Here is an 18,275-nt window from a genome sequence, read left to right as displayed (position 1 = left end):
CCACATTCCAATTGCATTTATAAAGTTGGTATAATGTCTAGGTGGGGTCTAAGCCTGAGTTGCCTCTGAATTGCCATACGTTTATCTCAGATTGCAAAATGCATGTTATATCATTAGTAAACTCTTTCTTAGAGTTTCCTAAGTTCAATTTAGTGGCCCGATATATTCCTGCCATAGAAACAGATTGGCTGGTGGAAGCTTCGTTGCTACAGTGTCCTGTATCATGCCTACTCTAATTAGCAAACTTGGCAGCAGGTGTTGGCTTCCTTAAAATATTTTTGGTGTCCCTGTAAAAGATTGTGTTCAATTCTCAATTTTCCATCTGTTGTGTTTATGTTCCAGGTGGAGGAGGGCAGCAAGGCAGCAGCTGTGAGTCTCCAGGTGGGAGACGAGCTTGTCAACATCAACGAGATTCCCCTGAGCGGCTTCAGACAGGAGGCGATCTGCCTAGTGAAAGGCTCCCATAAGACCCTCAGTCTGGTGGTGAAAAGGTAGGAAACCAATCCCCAGTCCCCTCCTCTGCCCTCTCCTGCTACATCTGCCACTGTCACAAGTGCACCACCCCCTCAGCGCAACAGGTCACCATGGTAACATTTCCAACAAACCAAGGTGACAGAGGAGTGGAGACCGCGGAGTGTTGCCCTCGCAGCTGTTTGGCTACGTAATGTGTCTCTAGACCAGCCTGTACCTTTTGGGACTGTTGGTAGCTGGATGGTCCTGTTTAGCCAGGTTGTTCTGGGTTGTAGTCAGCAGGAGTTCATGGTTTGCAACACAGTTTCTCATGATCAAGGTGAAAGAAGGAAGTGCCGCTGAAGGTGACATCATTTAGATCCCACACAGGCAGTTGTAGGAAGGACAGACAAGGGGAAGTTTTGATGCATATGATACTATTTGTCACTGAGATTCTTTTTTTATCAGTCAGTTGGTTTCACACCCTCTGTGATAAGCCATTTCTAGTTTGCATAGTTTTTTTGTGGAGCACTCTTTTGTACTGACCAAAGAACACACTTGATGAACAGTAACAACCACAAAAGATGGATACATAGACTCTTGTTGTCATAAGCCAGTCCCTGTGACCTGTTGACTCCAGGGTATTGTTAAGGCTTCATATCTTGTCTAACTGAGGAATCATTTGTCAGCATAGTGCTGGAGGCCGTCTAACAAATGGCCTTGTTGTGTATGAAACACTGCTGCCATTGTCTCTCTTAGCCATCCGCATTTCTGGTCTGTATTGTATCATATCATAACGTAATCCCTGAACAAATCCTGCCGTACAAGGAAGTTCACTCACCATTTATCCTTCCACAAGGAAGGATAAATGGTGAGTCTCACTCATTGTTATGTATTCTCAATAGACGTGTCTATTATAGGATCTGGGAACAAGGATGCGTACTGTCTATAACAATCTGTGTCTATTTGATTACTTATGCTATTGTTGGACAACTTAAAGGCACTAAAAAAAACCTACCTGCTTAATCAGCCTCTTAATAAGACAGTCCTACATTAATGGCACTTTACTGCCAAAGCTGGAAGAGTTTTGGTCACAACCATGTAAGAGTTCTTTATATCTGATTGTGTCATTGCTTTTCTCATTGGTCTGAAGTGGGCTAGGCTTAGTTGGAAAATATCACGGGATATTCTCCTGTGCACCATTCACAATCTAGCGTAAGGGTTTGAATCACAATCTGATGACTCTGAGGTGGACTTGTGCTTTAAGATATGAATGAGACTGTGGGACTGTTTGCTTATATTGCCACAGCCACTGGCAATCAAATTCAGTCACACCACACCTCACTCATACAGAATGTCTGACCCCACTCATACATAACCATACAATCATTTTATATTTGGATATTTAAGGACTTTTTTTCCTTGACTTTCCTTGCAAGCAATAAATAGTTATAAAGAATGAGAACTATTTGTCACACCTCCCTTTAAAATTGTCCATTTAACCTTCACAAACATAAGATTAACTGCAGGACTGTTGTCTTAGACTGCGTTAGCGCTAACTAGATGAACCTAATACGCTGGCAACTGAACTTATTAAGTTAAATTACTCCACGCTGATTCCATCATGGATGCCAAGATTGGAAATATGAATTCATACATTAGGGAATTTCTGAGGTAATCACTAGCTAGCTTACGTGCACAGTCACTACAACAGAGAAACATCCCAGCTCACAGCAGTGTCAGTGAGGCAGTTTATTCAGGACTGCTATATATACATAAGCGACAAATCTCCATTTTAAAGTGCTGTGTCTCTAGCCAGAGGCTTAACAATGGAGAAAACAGAGGGAGAAAGGAAGTAAATACTGGGTAGATGAAACCACAGGAGGATAACTAAAGGATCTGGCCATTGTCATTTCAGTATGTTTGTAATTGTAAATGGAGAAAGACATTTCCTTACAAGGACAGATCCTATTGTTCATATTACATTTTACGCAGACTTTCAGTCCCATAGGACGTTCTTTTCCTTCTGCTTGTCTATGTTGAAGAATTTAGTTTGTTCTGACTGTCTCAAATAGCATCTCCAGTCAGTCATTTAGCAGGGCTACAATAACAAGCCTGTGTCTGATTTAGAACACAGCATAGTGATAGTGGTTCATTACAGAACCCCAGAGCTTTAACTGCAGTCTTGTTCTTTTTCTGTGTGCTGTCTGCAGAAAGCTCTGGTGTTGGGGTTTTGAAGCATTTCACACAGTAGCATCACACATCACTACCCGCACTGAGCCCTTGTGTTTGACTGTAGCTTAATCTGTGCCCGAGCATGTGAGGTGTCAACTGTAAAACACCTTTCTTTTTATCTCGGGGATAATGTTGGATAGTTGAACGAGGATCAGGAAGCTGTCAGAACCTGCTCCAGTTTACAGGTGTGGTTTCTTTACAGACAGCACGAGGGAGGAGCTTGATTTATTTTGCATGCAGTGACTAATGTGAGATTGTAGGTGTAATGTCATTTGGGAGAGGGGAAGGGGAGAGGCTTGTCACACTGCACACAGAGCGAGCAGAAAGGTGTGGTTATCTGTGGGAAAGCATCTCGGCCTCTCGGCACATGCCTCGACAAAACTACAGCACACTCTTGAGTCTCTTCTTCAGTCTGTCAGATAAGGGAATCTTAAACGTTGCACAGACATTTTTACATTTTAAATATCACTTTATCAAACTGATTGAAAATATCTCAGTACCAAAACAAAACCAGGGTGTAGGCCAAAGTGACATTGCATGTTTTATACAAAATTTGTTTAACACTTGCCAACACTAACTACTGCATACAGTCAAACACTACAATTGTCCCACATCTACACATTGTATTTTCATGCATTCCAGCTTGCTATTGTTACCCTTGCTCACTATGAATTCCAAAAGCTATAATTTGGCTAACTGTGGCAAATCTTAAACTGAATCCTAGTTAGCAATATGTAATTTTGAAAGCAACTTTACTGCAAAGAAAGAAACAAACAAACAGCACAGCACATATTTTGACCCATTCAACTATAAATCACAAAAACACAGATGACTTGAAACACCAACACGAGCTATAGTTGTCAGCAGAGCTATACTCTTAATTCAAGCTTATGATTTTAGCGAAGGTTGGATTTTATTTAGCATCAGGACACTCATAGTCTGTTTTACCTTCCTTTCCCTCTCCTTGAGGTACCAACAGCACAGTGAACTTTACAACATAAAACTTGAATTGTGGTGTAGCGTTTGGTTTCCCCCTTCTGGCATCATTACAGAAGTACCACACTTACTAACATAACTTCATTATTCTGCATTGGAGGAGACGTCCGCTGCAGAGGATGCCTTCTGTGTGTCAATGTTTTACTTGTTGCAGCATCAAAAACACTGTTGCAATTACCATAACACATCCATGTAGCTATTTCAGATAAGTTAGGCCTGCACAGAGGTTTGCTGCAAAATCCAATTATGCCTGGAAAAGCTTATTGGCCTAACTTACAGAGTAAGCATTCAGCAGGGGTTGCAGAGCAGCGGCTTACATTTACCGGCCTTTGTTTTTCTAAATAAGCCTACGTAGTATGTTTGGAATGCAGTGCACTGAATTCTTGTCATAAGTAGATTTCTTAAAATTGTTTTGGACTCAGCTGAGGAAATCATTGTTTAGAGATTTCATTGTAGCCCTGTCTTAACTGCGTCCCCCCCAATCTGTTTCTTTTTGGTTTGTTCCTTTGCCAAGGTAAGTTGACAGAGAGTCACTGAAGTAGCTGTCACTACAGGAAGAAGATATCACTCAAATTGTTTTGTTTTTTTAGAAAACTATGCAGTCTAATCAAAGAAAAAGTACACTTGTTTTGAGCTTTTGATGGTTTTTTCCACAACCTGACATGAAAAATGTTTGTTCTTGATTTTAACCAACATTTCATGAGGTACGTATATGAGTCTAGGGGAATTAATTGTTGAGCATTTTTAATTTTTTTAATTTTTTATTATTTTTTGGCAGGCTTTACTGTCTGTGTGTGTGTGTGTGTGTGTGTGTGTGTGTGTGTGTGTGTGTGTGTGTGTGTGTGTGTGTGTGTGTGTGTGTGTGTGTGTGTGTGTGTGTAAATAAATAAATGCAATACAATATATATAATACACACACACACACACACACACTGTTTATGTCAGTGCAAGATACAATGTAATGTCTACCTTGTTAACATGAGAACATAATATATTATGGAAATTGCAATATCCGAATCGCTGAAACTGCAAAAGATGCTTTAACATACTGCTGCAAGGTTTCCCCAGCATGCAAATCTTGTTCTCCAGATGTGAGAAAACATGTTTGTTTGGTAAAGACACCAACAAAATCTGTAACATGTTAGTTTTTGTTTGTGCATCCCTATGTCAGAGCACATCATGGATGAAATTACATAGACATATAATCTTCGAATCAACTCACAATAGGTTTGTCAGGTGCAGGTGTGCTTGTGCAATTATATTGCAATAGTTGCAGTATGTCCTTGTGAGGGACTATAGCTAATCCCCTAATTATTTGTTGTTGTTGCTTGGCTTGTGTTCTGGTGTATTTCACACTTAAGCTGTGATAGTGTTACAACAGGTAACAGACAGGTCTGACAGACAGGTTGTTGATTTGCTCATGAACTGAAATGAACGACAGTGTTTAAGACTGAGAACCTGGAAGACTTAGTTATGGTGATGCTGTTCAGACGTTCTCCATCAGACAAAAGCTTTCCAGGTGTTTTGTGCTGTGGGTCAGTGCAGACAGCCGGTGACTTGACAGCTGGTATGCCACTCAGCCCAGGAATGTGCTGGTCATTACATGCTACTCACGGTTCACCTCTCTCACCCGAAACATGACTGGTTTGATTGTAGGGTCTGCTGAAGAGGGCCTTTGTCAGACCCTAAGGGACCAAATGGAATCCACCAGCTCACCTGCAAAGTGCAGGTTGGGAGTACATACCACCTCAGCATCTTTCTGCCCTGTACTGTACATGATGATACATTGCATTTAGCCAGATGTCATACAATAGAAGATGCATCTACCTGTTGAAGTCACACATTGGATGACTTGTTGTCACGTGTCTTTTCATTCAAAAAACTCACACCTTGGTCAAATCAAAACTTATCAGTTATGGTTAACATTCCATACTATATGGGATGGATTTGTTAATCTAGTAAATATTGCTCAAGTTGAAAACAATGAAAACCCTGTTTGGGCTGAATGCTTGATTGCTTCCCTCACAATAGATCACTGTGAATTTTATTGCCTTCCTATCAGCTTTAGGTTGCAACCATTCGTTACTAATCTTCTTGCCCGTCACCAGACCTCTCGCTGGTGTGCCAGAGCACGTTTTCAATAAGAACAGAACACTTGTTTGTCACTCAAATAGGAGAGTTTTCTCCCATTCATGCCACTTGCATGGTCATTATCAAAAGCAGCTATTGATACAACAGCATTGTATTTGGATTACTTTGATTTCCATATTGCAATGATGTAGTTTTCACATAAGAAATGTGTTGCAGACAGCTTTACTTTATATTACATGCTGGTGTAAGTCCCTGAAAATGTTGAAATTAAAGTGTCTCTTGGGCCATTTAATTCAAACTGCCCAGCACCTGGCACACCTCTATCTTAAGTGATTTCCTAAACGAAACCAGATTTGTGATACATTTTTATTGTAGAAGTCATTTTGGAGCATGAGTATCCAGCCTGTACTGTAAAATCCCAGGCTCCTGGCGTCAGCTTTTTTGACAAGAAATACAATCTCAAAGGAAGTTCAAAAAGGTTTGTACACATTTATATATTAGCTACATATTAGGCTACCCAATATAAGGCACTTATCTGCAAGAGGGGGCACTGTCTGTTAATGTTGTCACTTTATATCTATAGTTTTCCAAAAATCTCATTAAAGAACGGAAGTTGGAACTTAGACCCCCTGGCAAACATTGGTACATTTACGCAAATGCTGATAAATGTTAATATGCCTAGCTAAAGGGCATAGTTAAGACCATTTCTAAAAGGAAAGAGGAACATCACACTGCTGATTGAGGTGCAATGTAAAATACATTTTATTTAAAAGATTAAATGCATACTTTGCATATGAAACATACCCATTTAAAGCACCTTTTCAAATAAGCAGAGCCAACTTAGTCTTAACATTGAGTCACAATGCATTTTGTTGTCTCAGTGTACTTCCTGCAATCACAGTAAAGTTGAATCTAACCTTTTAATCTCTTCAATCTAATCACTTAATACAATGTAAATATTATATGTGAGTAGCAGCTCTTTAAATGGAAAGAATGCTATTGAAGCAATCTAAGCCCAATGAGCATGTGGCTTAATTATTAGGTATTAATGTATGTTCTCATTCATTGAACCACAGCTAAGAAGCCTAACTAACCATAACCTGAATTAATGAGTGCAGCCAAAATGTTTGAATGCTAAGTTGTATCTGCCATGTGTTGCTGACACCCCTCGTTGGGCAGTTCCAATTCTCATTACCCAGGGCTCTCAAAAAGTGGGGTGCCCTTCCACCCTAAAGAGCAACCTGTTGCCATAGTAATGGTGGAAATGCATGTCTGCCGCACAAGAGGGGAGATGGGAAGAGAAGAGTCCGGCATTTCATCCCATGATTAGCATATTAGCCCCTTAGAGCCAATGAGACAAGGCAAGTTACGGGAATACTCCAAAGAGACTGGCTGTGGCGATGGCCCTCCTCCTTCTCTTACACTCTTCCACCCCCCTCTCCCCCGTAATCCTGAAGGAAATCTCCCCTCCGGTCAAACTAATTCTACCCAGAGAACTTTTTAGCCAGGCCCTCTGTGTTGAATGTTGTGTTTTGGGGTTGTGGGTTTTGAGGTGGTGGATCAGTGTTGTGTGATGATGCTCGGCGGCCTGCATGTCTCTTTATTTTGGCTTGTCTTTGAAGTGTCTGTGGAATGTGGTGCCTGACCAGCATGCGGGTACAACTGGTCTCACCTCCTGTCTAATATCGTTGTATGATCTTTTGGATTACACATTTCTTCTTTGTGTCCATTTTGAGTTCCTTCATCCAGATGTTTGGTGAGTCAAAATGAACATTATTTTATGTTTTAATCACTTTTTGGATTTAAAACCTGTGACTTCTGTGTTTGAAGGCCGTCATACCTGCTGCCTTTTGTCAGTGAATCATTGCGGCACATATTAGGGCCTTCTTTGGTTGGTTTTATGACCTTAATACTCTGTTATTGTTCCGATTGTTTTTGTCTTATCATTCTGTATGAGGTCAGCCATCATTTAGGTTAAGCCATGATCAGCGAGACTTAGCATTGCAGAACTAAATGCAAATTAATCTTTTTGGGAAAAGGCTTATAGGTAAAACACAATCATCAGTGAATATATTAACCTTAAGTATTATTGTTGAATTATGTGCGAGTTTGTCCTGAAGTTTCACAGGTCTTGTACACACATGTGAGCTGTTTATTTTTGAACGTGGACTGGTTGGTACCGGATACATTTGAAATGAAATGGGGCTCCGAAGTGATCACTCAGAAAACAGTCTCTCCCCCTGCCCCCATTCCAGCCAACTGATTCACTTTCCTAGCATATCTGTGCCGGCCCAGCTGTAGCCCTGACGATAGGCCTAATAAAACCAGCTTCATTTGCATACCAATAGCAGGCGCCATGTGTGGCTAGCTCCCAGTGCCCTAGAAACACGGACTGTGAGGGGACAAGGAAGACTGAGCTCCATGTTGGCTTTTCTTTGTCCTCTAAATAGGCCTTAACTTTAATCCACAATTAATTCTGTGGAATCGTCCCACTTTATCGAGTTTAACCAAATCTCTGTCTCAATCTGAAAATTGTCAATCTATTAAATTAGTGTTGGGTGTGAAAAAAATGGAAGCGCTCATGTTAGTTGTTTTACCCGGTAGTTTGTTTTCAGGTCTCCATCTGAAGGAAGCTGTTGTTCGGACCTCATGTCATCAGATCATTGAAGGCCTTTAGACAAGGTGACTAAAGGGGCAAGACCTCATGACCTCATGGCTTTGTAAGGCAAGTACTGAGCCCAAAGGGAATGTAAGCAAGCAAAGTTTTGTCTTAATTTCTTGACTAGTATAAAGCCAAAACTACGATAACTGATTAATTGTTAAAGTCATTTTCAAGCATTAATCTAAGACTTTACTGATTTACTTTTTCATTTATGATAGTAAATTATATATAGTAAATATTTCAGACATTTTGTGGCTTAATGTTTAATTGTTTACTTGTAACAATAATCTGCAGATTGATTGATAATTAAAATAGTCATTAATTGCAGTCCTAGACCAGTACAACGGCAATGTTTTTCAGTTACGTGTCAGTAAACCAGTTGCCGATGTCTAACATACAGTGCAGTATAAAGGGTATAAATGTTAAGGGTTAATGTCTTTAAAATGTCTTTAAAATGTCTTTAAAATTAGTTTCTTTGATAGATGTCAGAAGCTGATGCCTAAATTATTACCAAAGGTCTAAAGAGAAATCATCAAATAATTCATTTCAAATTCAGTTCAAATAGGCACTTTGTAGTTTTGTAGTAGACATTTTTGCACTAATAATGAGGTAATGATACAAACTCAGAATTTTTTTTTTCTATAACTAAATAAACAAGTTCTTAGAGGAAAATAAGGTCCCCAGAACACTGTTTTTAGCTAGAAAAAAGGCAGGGTCTGCTACATATAAACAAAGTAAAACAGGATGAAATTGTTTTGTCCATGTCAGTTTGTTTATTCAGTCATGAAAACAAAGAGTTTGTTTATTTAGTGATCTTTTACTGATTAAAATATTGTTCCCAAAACTACATAGTGCACCTTTAAACACAGTCCAAGTTGACCCATTTAATACAAGTAGAAAATGTAAAGTAACCCTCCCCGCTGAAAAATCCTACACATGGGTTTACATCAATGTCACTACAGGTTGATGATGTTAGTTTTGCGCCCCGCAGAGGATAGAAAGGTTGTCTGGGTGGCAGACGACAGCTTGGATCGAGGGGTGATGTGGCTGATCTGATTGTGTAAGAGATTCTCTGTTCTGTTAAGCCCTCTGCCCCATGCTGGGCTTCTGTTCCCCCTGGGACCATATGGCAAAGTCTGATCACAAGCATTTCACCTCGGCTACGTACTGTTTAGATAATGAGCCTAATGACAGATGAATCAAACTGTGTCTGTTTCCCTGTGGTGTTGTCTTCGGTGTTGTCAGTCATACAGGAGTTTTCTCATATTTCTTATCCTCCATGACACTAAAAAAAACTGTATGACATCATGATCATATGTCAGTTTGACCAGAAGAGGGAGCTATAACACTATGTGTCAGCAGAGGTACACTTCTATAGACTGCATATCTGTGTCCTTTGAATTAGAACTCTGGTATGATTCATTTGGGTCCGAGGTGATTTAGAGAACCTTTGTCCTAGTGCGTTCTTGAGTTTTTTTCTAGATCTACAGTGTGCACAAACTAAATGTCAGGTGGTGTTTATCCTATCCTCTACTGTGAGTCCGATCAATTGTTGGTGAGCTCTTAGTGTGTGTGTTCCTCCCCCCTGCTGCCCAGGAATATGAAAATGGATATTGTAACTCAGAAAATGCCCTCAGAGAATGACGTGCATGTGGCAAGAAGCTTTCTTACGAAGATTTTGCGAAGTTCCATGAGGTACGCTCCCGTCTGTCGCTTCATCGTAATGAGTAGTACCTCTCCCCTTTGTTCCACTCCCTGTGCCCATAATCATGTTAATCATTCGTCTAGTAATGATATCATCTTCATTCCTCTCAAAGCAACTGTCCCTCTTCCATGGTTTATCACCTGTGCTCATTGGCATGTCTCTTTTTGGATTGTCTTGTGGTTTATGTCATTAGATGAATGATATGCATCCCATTGTACTGCATGCAATACACTGCCTGTTCATGACATGCATACACATGTTTTTGTGGTTACATTGATAAAGAAATGAATTATGTGATCTGTTCTGGTGTCTTCTGTTCACCATTTCCTGTCATGCAATTCAGAAAGAATAACTTTAAAGGGTATGTTGCATAATGCATAACTGATACCTGCACAAAGTTTATGATTAAACACAGGGATAAATACAAACCATCAAAAACAGTTTCCATCTGTGAATGCATGACTAAAACAAAATTGTTGAAAATCACGGCCTAGAAGTAGCAAAACAAGTAAATGTCCTGGGTGAGTTGTAGCAGAAAACAGTATGTGCAATAGCATACTGTTTTCCATAAGGGGCTGGTCTCTAACCCAGTCTGTGCTTTCTGCCCTCTCTGCAGGCGGAATGAACCCATAAGCAGGCCTCACTCCTGGCACTCCACCAAGTTCATCGAAAGCCAATCAGAGACTGCCAAAACGCAGTCTCCACCCATGCCAGTCTGGCAGACCAGATATGATGCAAGGTAACTCTTGGATCTTGAAGTTCGCCTCTTGAGTTTCACTGTTGGATATCAAGAACTTCATGTTAAAAGTACTGATTAGGATTACGGTTAAGCTTAGCTAATTCAACATTGCTATCGACATTAACCCTTGAACAACTACAGATACTGTACATATTCCTTGAATCTATTCTGTCTGTGGGAAAGCCAAGAACAGATATTGTATTATGTTGTTTTCTTTGTTGTTTTTTTTTGTTTTCCTCGTAAAATGACTTATTTTGTATGTTGAGTTGTCAAACAAATGTTTTTGGGGATTTGAATTTGAAAGTAAAAAAAAAAAAGATTTTTTGCAAATGTTTCTTTGCAAATGTTGCTGTATTCTCTGGTGGCCAAAAAGCTGATAATGAATTGGATTTAAATGCAATAAATCGGCCATGAGATAGTCCAAAACCCAAAGACTCTTTATGTACCGTCATAACATTTTACAACTGGCAAATCAACCAATTGTTGTAGCTCTTTGGATAAATTACTAATTTTGCTGACCAAAAGATTAAAGTTTGGATTATCACACTTGGTCCTTTGCTTTATCCTCCAGCTCATCCTCGACTGACCTATCCTCTGGCTGGGAGCAAACGAACCTGCGCAGAGTGTCCGACCAGTTCAGCTCTCACGGCAGTATGGACAGTCTAGAACATGTCTCACACCCGTACTCTGCCGGTCAGCTTTCACCTGCCAAATCCAACAACAGCATGGAGCATCTCGGAGGAGGGAAACGTGACTCGGCCTACAGCTCCTTCTCCACCAGCTCTGGCACCCCAGACTACACCCTCTCAAAGAGCAATGCTGCCTCGACAGAGAACATGCTCTATAAATTCAGTCAGTGGGATGCCGGAGGAAAGCACAACAATAGCAGAAACAGCCAGAGTGTGAATGAGGGAGTCAAACAGGATGACAGGGTGGCGTACTTCCAGATGCCAGGAGTTGGTACAGGCTGTGAGGGTCCACAGACTGAGGATTTGGCTGGCTCCCGCCATTCCACTTCAAGCAGAATCAGCTATGGACCTGTTTGGCATGTCCCTGAAAAAAAGAAGACGGCTTCCCCCTCTCCTCCCCCACCCCCTCCACCTGCACGCAGCGACAGTTTTGCTGCAACTAAGGTACATGAAAGGGGGATCGTTATAGCTCAGCCTGAAGGACCTGAAGGACATGTTTCTAGTAAGGCTTCCACTGACAGTCGCCGCAGCCACAACTTATCCCCGAAAAATGACAGCGATGGGTTTTATACTTCATCCGATAAATCGAATCATAACCAGTTCAACTCAAACAAGCAGTACTCCCTGTCCAGCAGTGATGTTCGGCAAGGGCAGCCCACCCATCAGAGACACCATAGTGACAAAGGCACTTTTTATTCTCAGCCCTGGGCTACATCTGTACCAAAGCCACAGAATGTAGGTGGCTACTATTGTAGCATGCAGGAACTGCCTACTAACGGTTCTGGACAACACTTTGGTCAGAACCAGAGAAAGAACTTCAGCACCTCCCTATCTACCACTGCCAGTGACCAAAACACTGACAGCAGTGGACATAGCCGATACTACTGTGTCACAACATGCCAGCCTAACCCGCAGCCCATGTCAGGAAAATCAGAGGACAGGAGGAGTGTCACTGGTGTAGACCTGGCACAGACTGGGACTGAGCAGAACTCTCTGAGCCCACAGACAGTCAACAAAGTGAAGTATCATCTGCCCCAACAGCAGCAACACTCCTCACACATTAAAGACAGCAATGGATACAGCAAGCACCAAGTTACAACTGTACTAGAAACCCTTATAACTAAACCCAGTTCTGATGACAGGGGAAACCAGAGAGGACACAACACACAAAATCCAGAAGCTCACTTCATGAGTTATCCTTCTAACAGACAGTCTGAACAGCGGAGGTCACTGCCACTCCAACATAGAGAATTATCCCAAGACATCAGACATTACAGCCAAGTGAGCAACAAGATCTGCCCGCAGGCGACCCCCATGCTTCACTCTTTATCTATGGACGCTGCAGGCCAGGAGGCTAGAGTCCCAAACTCAGAGGAGTCCATCGAAAGCAAGCAGGCGAGACGCAGTGACCGCTTTGCCACCACGTTAAGGAATGAAATCCAGATGAGAAAAGCCAAGCTGCAGAAAAGTAAGAGTGCAGCAGCACTTCCTGGTAGCGAGGGTGAGACTGAGGATGATCAAGATATCTGGAAGTCCACTGAAAACACCACCCCTACCTCTGCAGATGGCTCCTTCACCAACACCTACAAGGTTAATCTGAAGGAAGCACAAGCAAGGGTGCTCAAGGCGACGTCTTTCAGGAGAAAAGACCTCGAGCCAGTCTTACTTGAGCATCCTGCGGCTGAGGCCTTGCCTAACTACCCATCCTCAGCGCTGACCCGTAAAGATGTCACCCCTCTGCCAACTGTCTCAGAGTCTGTAATGAGTAAATCAGGGCCTGCCAGTGGTCAAGTGACTCGTATTGGTGGTCGAAAGCGTTTTCCTGCAGAAAAGAAGGGAAGGTCTTTCTCTGAACCAGACAAAATCCATGAAGTTGGGGTGAAGGAAGATCTCCCGCACAATGAAAATGCAAGCTCCTCACTAGACAAACAGAGGCGGGTAAAACAAAGGGGGAAGCCCTCTTTTCCCAGTCCGATTCCCCCTCAGAGCTATACTGACAACCCCACGGAGACAAGGGCCAGAGGTCTTTCCACAACCAGTGAAACAGAGGACACAATGACGGGTAGAGAATACACTGAAGAGGTCCAGGGAGGTCCTTACTCAACACACAAGCTGTCCGTCTTAGACCAGCAAAGACTGGGCACCTTCGCTGAGTATGAGGAAAAGTGGAATATACAGAAGAAAAACCCAGAAACAAGAGCCTCTGGGCGGTACCGGTCAGCTGATAACATCCTGGATCCAGGACCAGAGAGGACCAAAACCACCTGTTTCCACGAGAGATCCCGATCGTCTCCTTCCGCTGACATCTATGGACAGGTGAGGCACAAAGATTGATAATGACTTTACAATTATCAAAGAAAGTATATAAAGATGGACGCTCCTCTTCCTCCCACTGTAAATAAAATTAAGCCAAAATATTCAAATACCTGTCTGCCATCTTGTGCTGGTGATATTTTTATGATATCGTGATCCTACACATACACACGTCTAGCTTAATCGTGACTTAATCGGATTTATCTGTCACTCATGAGTTTGTGACCCTTTTATAGCATCAAAAAACTAATAAATACCAAATGTATCAGAAAAAATTAACAACCTTTGGGAAAGATTTATTTCATGTGTGCTGGGATTTCTTTTTGTTTGACCCATTTATCATCCACCAACATGCAGGGGGCAGGATTTATGACCCATACTGCAGCCAGTCACTCATGTTTTCCATCTTTATATACAGCCAGTGACGTTAACAAAGATTTTATTTGAAGGAGTTGTAACTTTGCTTCAGTTACTTAAATGTCGCAATTCTACCAAGCCCTCGAGGCGGCTTCATGTCTCATTAAGACAAACATACTAGCTGAAGTGAAAGGAACAAAGGAAAGAGCCAAGTCAAATATTAATCCATGTTTGTTCATGTGACACACCCTCAGCTTAAGGAAAAAAGAGGGGCATCAACCTGCTGATATCTTTTTTCACTGTTGTAAAACCAGGAAGCAGCAACATGCGTTGGCTGAGATAATTAACAGGAGACTAGAACTTTCACTTTGGTTAAACTGGAAGCCTCTTTTCTGTGGTTTGTTCGGATGCTTTTGCATAAAATACATTGTGTTTGTTTAACTCTATTTACAGAAGATTCAAGTTCCTGCAAGAAAGTCTGAGACAGAATATTCCCAGACGGAGAAACCTGCTGAACCGCTCAACACTGCCACAGGGTGAGTGCATTTCCTTTGATGTGACCTGCTAGTACGGCAGTATCGGGATTGTCTTTTAGGAAGTATTGAGTGATCTGAATAAGTATTATTATTATTTGACAGCAACAGTGATATTCAAACTGAATGCCAACACAATGATGAACAGTGCTCTATTTGATCTTTTTTATTATTTTTGGACCGGTGTCTGTATGTCGGTATCATATGATCAGCATGTTTAGGGTGATATGTTATTGTCTTTCTGCTTCTGATATCAGTGAAAGAGGGCAGTAATCTTGTAGAGGAACAGTGAAGTCTTTATAATCTGTCAGGGCATACCAGTGGTACTGCCTTGGCGCAGCTGTGACAACATAAGTCGTCTGTCTGGCTGGGCTTTGTGTCATTTAGTGGAGGTTTGCTGCTGTAGGCGAGGCATCTGACCATGTGTGACAGTGAGGAAGTGTTTCTTCAGCCCTCTATCAGAGTGTAATGGGGACCTGAGTTCATGGGGCCAGCCCCAAGGCATGAATTTATCATCCGTAAGATCTGTTGCTTTGCATAATTAGATTTTGTATCCATGCTAGCACTGTGGCGTTATGGATGGCAACGTCACTCTGCTGATGGGTACGGACTAAAATATCTCAGCAACTATTTCATGAATTGTCAAGAAATGGTTTGCAGACATTCACAGTGGATGAAAGCTTTTTATTGTCCTTTGACTTTTCTTCGAACGCCACCATGTAGTTAACATTTGTAGTTTTGAGTAAAATATCTACAGAATTGTTTGCCATAAAATTTGGTGCAGAAGTTCACGTTCCTCTGATGATGATCCTAAATGAACCCATAACTTTTTTTCTAGTGTTACTATAAGATCAATATTTGTCATGAAAATGTAATTTAGGTTTATGATCAAATCACCTCCCAAAATGATATTCCTAAGAAGCCTCAACTCTTCAGCTAATTAGTAAATATTACCATACCAACATGCTAAACTAACATGGTGAACATATCTGCTAGACATCTGCGTTTCAGCCTTGTCATTGTGAGCATGTTATAATGCTGACGTGAAGAGTAGCACAAATTAAACACATTTTACCCATTAAAGTGTGTTTACGGGTCTTGGGAAGTACTACTAGATATGTGGGGGAGAAAAGTAACATAAAGCCTCTTGAGGCTCCAGAGGAAGCTGCATGCAATCGGATTAATTGCCTCCAGTGATGTCACTCAGTGGCTAGGTTGAATTGTGGGCAATTTAAATGTCAAAGGAAGACGGAGACCGGTGGAATAAAAAATGTGATATATCTGGTGCTGCTGAAAGATCAACAAATGTTGATCATTTGTTTTTAGACTGTCCATAACAAGTCTAACAGTGATATGGGAGTGGACTATTTTCATAATGTGCAGCCTACATTACCCACAATGCCACATATGCCATTTTTTCCACTAGCGCTTTTATTTTATCAGATAACATTGTGCTTCCTCTGGAGCCACAAAAGGCTTTAAACTACTTTTTTTCCCTCACAGTAGGTGGAACTACCTAGCTAAAGGCAGGCTTACCTATAATGATATCTTGTAAAATAAACGTATTCTTACTTTGCTGGAAAAAAGTGTAGAAATATTCACTCCATCTTTGTCAGGAATTGTCTATAAGCCTGGAAGACGGTTTAAATAACCCTCATCATGATATGAAGCTCTCTGTGTACATGAAGTGGTTTAAACCTCCCTCCTCAGTGACTGTTTGTTTTATGGGCAAGGTAGAAGTGTTTACAGGTGTTGATGATTCCATGTGATCCTTTGATGAACCTGTATGAGCTCCTGTTTTATGATAACAGTGTGATATTGTTGTTCCTGTCCACCTCTCTTATGTTCCGTTATCAAAAAATTTTACACATGAAGTTTGGTTTATTCCTCATGGAGAGTACTACTCCAGGCTGAGAAAATAGTTGTGTAATGTCATCTGTCACTGTGGATGAGCTTTTTAACTTTGAGATTTAATTTTTTTTCAAGCTTGAGCTACAAATTTGAGTAGTGCAGTGTGAAAGAAGTGACAGGGAGGGTTTTAATGAAATATACTTCAGCTTTGCATTGTGGGAAATGTAGCATCCAGCATTTTTGGGGCTTGACCTTTATCCAAAGCCAGGATGTCTTGCCCTCTTTAACTTGGATCTGGACCCTCATTTTTTATTCCATTTCTTGTCGGTCCCCTAAATTTAAGTGAGTTTCATGCTTTGAAATGCAGGTTTACGCAGTAATATACGGTATGTACTTGATTTATGTGTCATGAGCGCATTTTCCTGATTCCGGTTTTGAAAGAACAATAACATTATTGTCTTTTGTGCCAGTTACTCAGAATCATCCTTAAACTATGTACAGTGACGTGGTCAAGATGACTTCATGGTCTGTAACCAGTTGTACAGGAGCCTTTGTACATTATCTAAACTTCCCAAAGGTGAAACTCTTTCAGGGGTGTAGAGTATCTCATCTTGAGCAATCTCATTGTAGGAGGTAGATCACCATCTGACACCCACATTTGCATTACAACTACGATACGGAGGATGTTATTGTCTGAAAAGTCGGGGAGATGAGCTAAGTGAGGCGTGCTCCACCCAGATAGGGTTATATTGATACAAGTGTAAAGAGATACCAACAGGTGGCTTCTGTCACAACCAGCAGACACACAGCAGCAGGCACACTCGCTTTTACACACTCTTCTATGGAAATGACACTAGTGAAACATCTCATAGGGTGAGTTCATACATTGATTACTTTTTTCATAACTCTTGAAATAAGGACTGTATTTGATCCAACTCTACCCATACTAAAGCTGGTTTGAAAAGAAAAATAGCTGAGAGACAAAAGCTGTTGAATGCCTCAGAAATGCTGAATCATAATGCACAACTGTGTTTCTGCTGTGCTGTGGATTCTTGTTGATAACAAAATAGTCTCTTCTTACATTAATATATGCTATTGGTTAAATGCCTACATCATGTTAACATTACTCATGTCAGACACTGAAGTCATATCCCTGGCATCATATTTCACGTCTCCATGAAGTAATTTTCTCATACTCTATGTAGAGTTGAGGCTGAGGCATGAGGGAGGGTGCAAGCTGCAGCAACAGTTTTTCATTGGGTGACTTGTCACAGCTTATAAGAATTCCAATTGGGAGTTTTGAGTTATGGCATCTGTCTGTCACATCGCTGCATCTTGTGACTACGGAGTCACAACAGTTTTGTCCTGTGTGATTTATCTTTTAATCTTCTCTGAGCGCTCTTCATTGAATTTGTATCTGAGCATGCCTGGAAATGTAATCTGTGTGTGTGAAACCACAGTTTGGCAGATTGTCATTAGATCCAGACAAAAGCATGCAAGTCAACATTCCACTGTGTTGTTTTGTAATGTTAATATGATGCCACAAGACACAGCACACACACACACTGCCTCAAGTCTTTGTACCAGAGGAAATGCTACTTCTAAGTTAAAAAACAAAAACAAAAAAAACCAATACAAGGTGTTTCTCACTTGT

At 41.1% G+C, this 18,275-nt stretch overlaps 1 protein-coding gene across 5 annotated transcripts in view; it reads left to right on the top strand.

The window, feature by feature from the left end:
- Positions 1-18,275, top strand: part of shroom2a (shroom family member 2a) — a 37,629-nt gene that overhangs the window by 12,780 nt on the left and 6,574 nt on the right. For 3 of the 5 annotated variants that reach the window (XM_037116092.1, XM_037116090.1, XM_037116091.1), the window contains 4 exons: positions 343-491; positions 10,756-10,878; positions 11,450-13,883; positions 14,691-14,773. In XM_037116092.1, coding sequence (XP_036971987.1) covers positions 343-491; positions 10,756-10,878; positions 11,450-13,883; positions 14,691-14,773 — 2,789 coding nt within the window. Of the gene's footprint in view, positions 1-342; positions 492-8,387; positions 8,498-9,995; positions 10,130-10,755; positions 10,879-11,449; positions 13,884-14,690; positions 14,774-18,275 lie in introns of those variants that run through there. The other 2 variants (XM_037116095.1, XM_037116094.1) reach the window with 2 other exon arrangements.

Source organism: Acanthopagrus latus, chromosome 11 (genome assembly GCF_904848185.1).
Source record: "Acanthopagrus latus isolate v.2019 chromosome 11, fAcaLat1.1, whole genome shotgun sequence".
NCBI classification, from domain to species: domain Eukaryota; kingdom Metazoa; phylum Chordata; class Actinopteri; order Spariformes; family Sparidae; genus Acanthopagrus; species Acanthopagrus latus.
The sequence above is the reverse complement of the archived record's forward strand: the minus strand, read 5'-3'. Positions and strand labels throughout refer to the sequence as shown.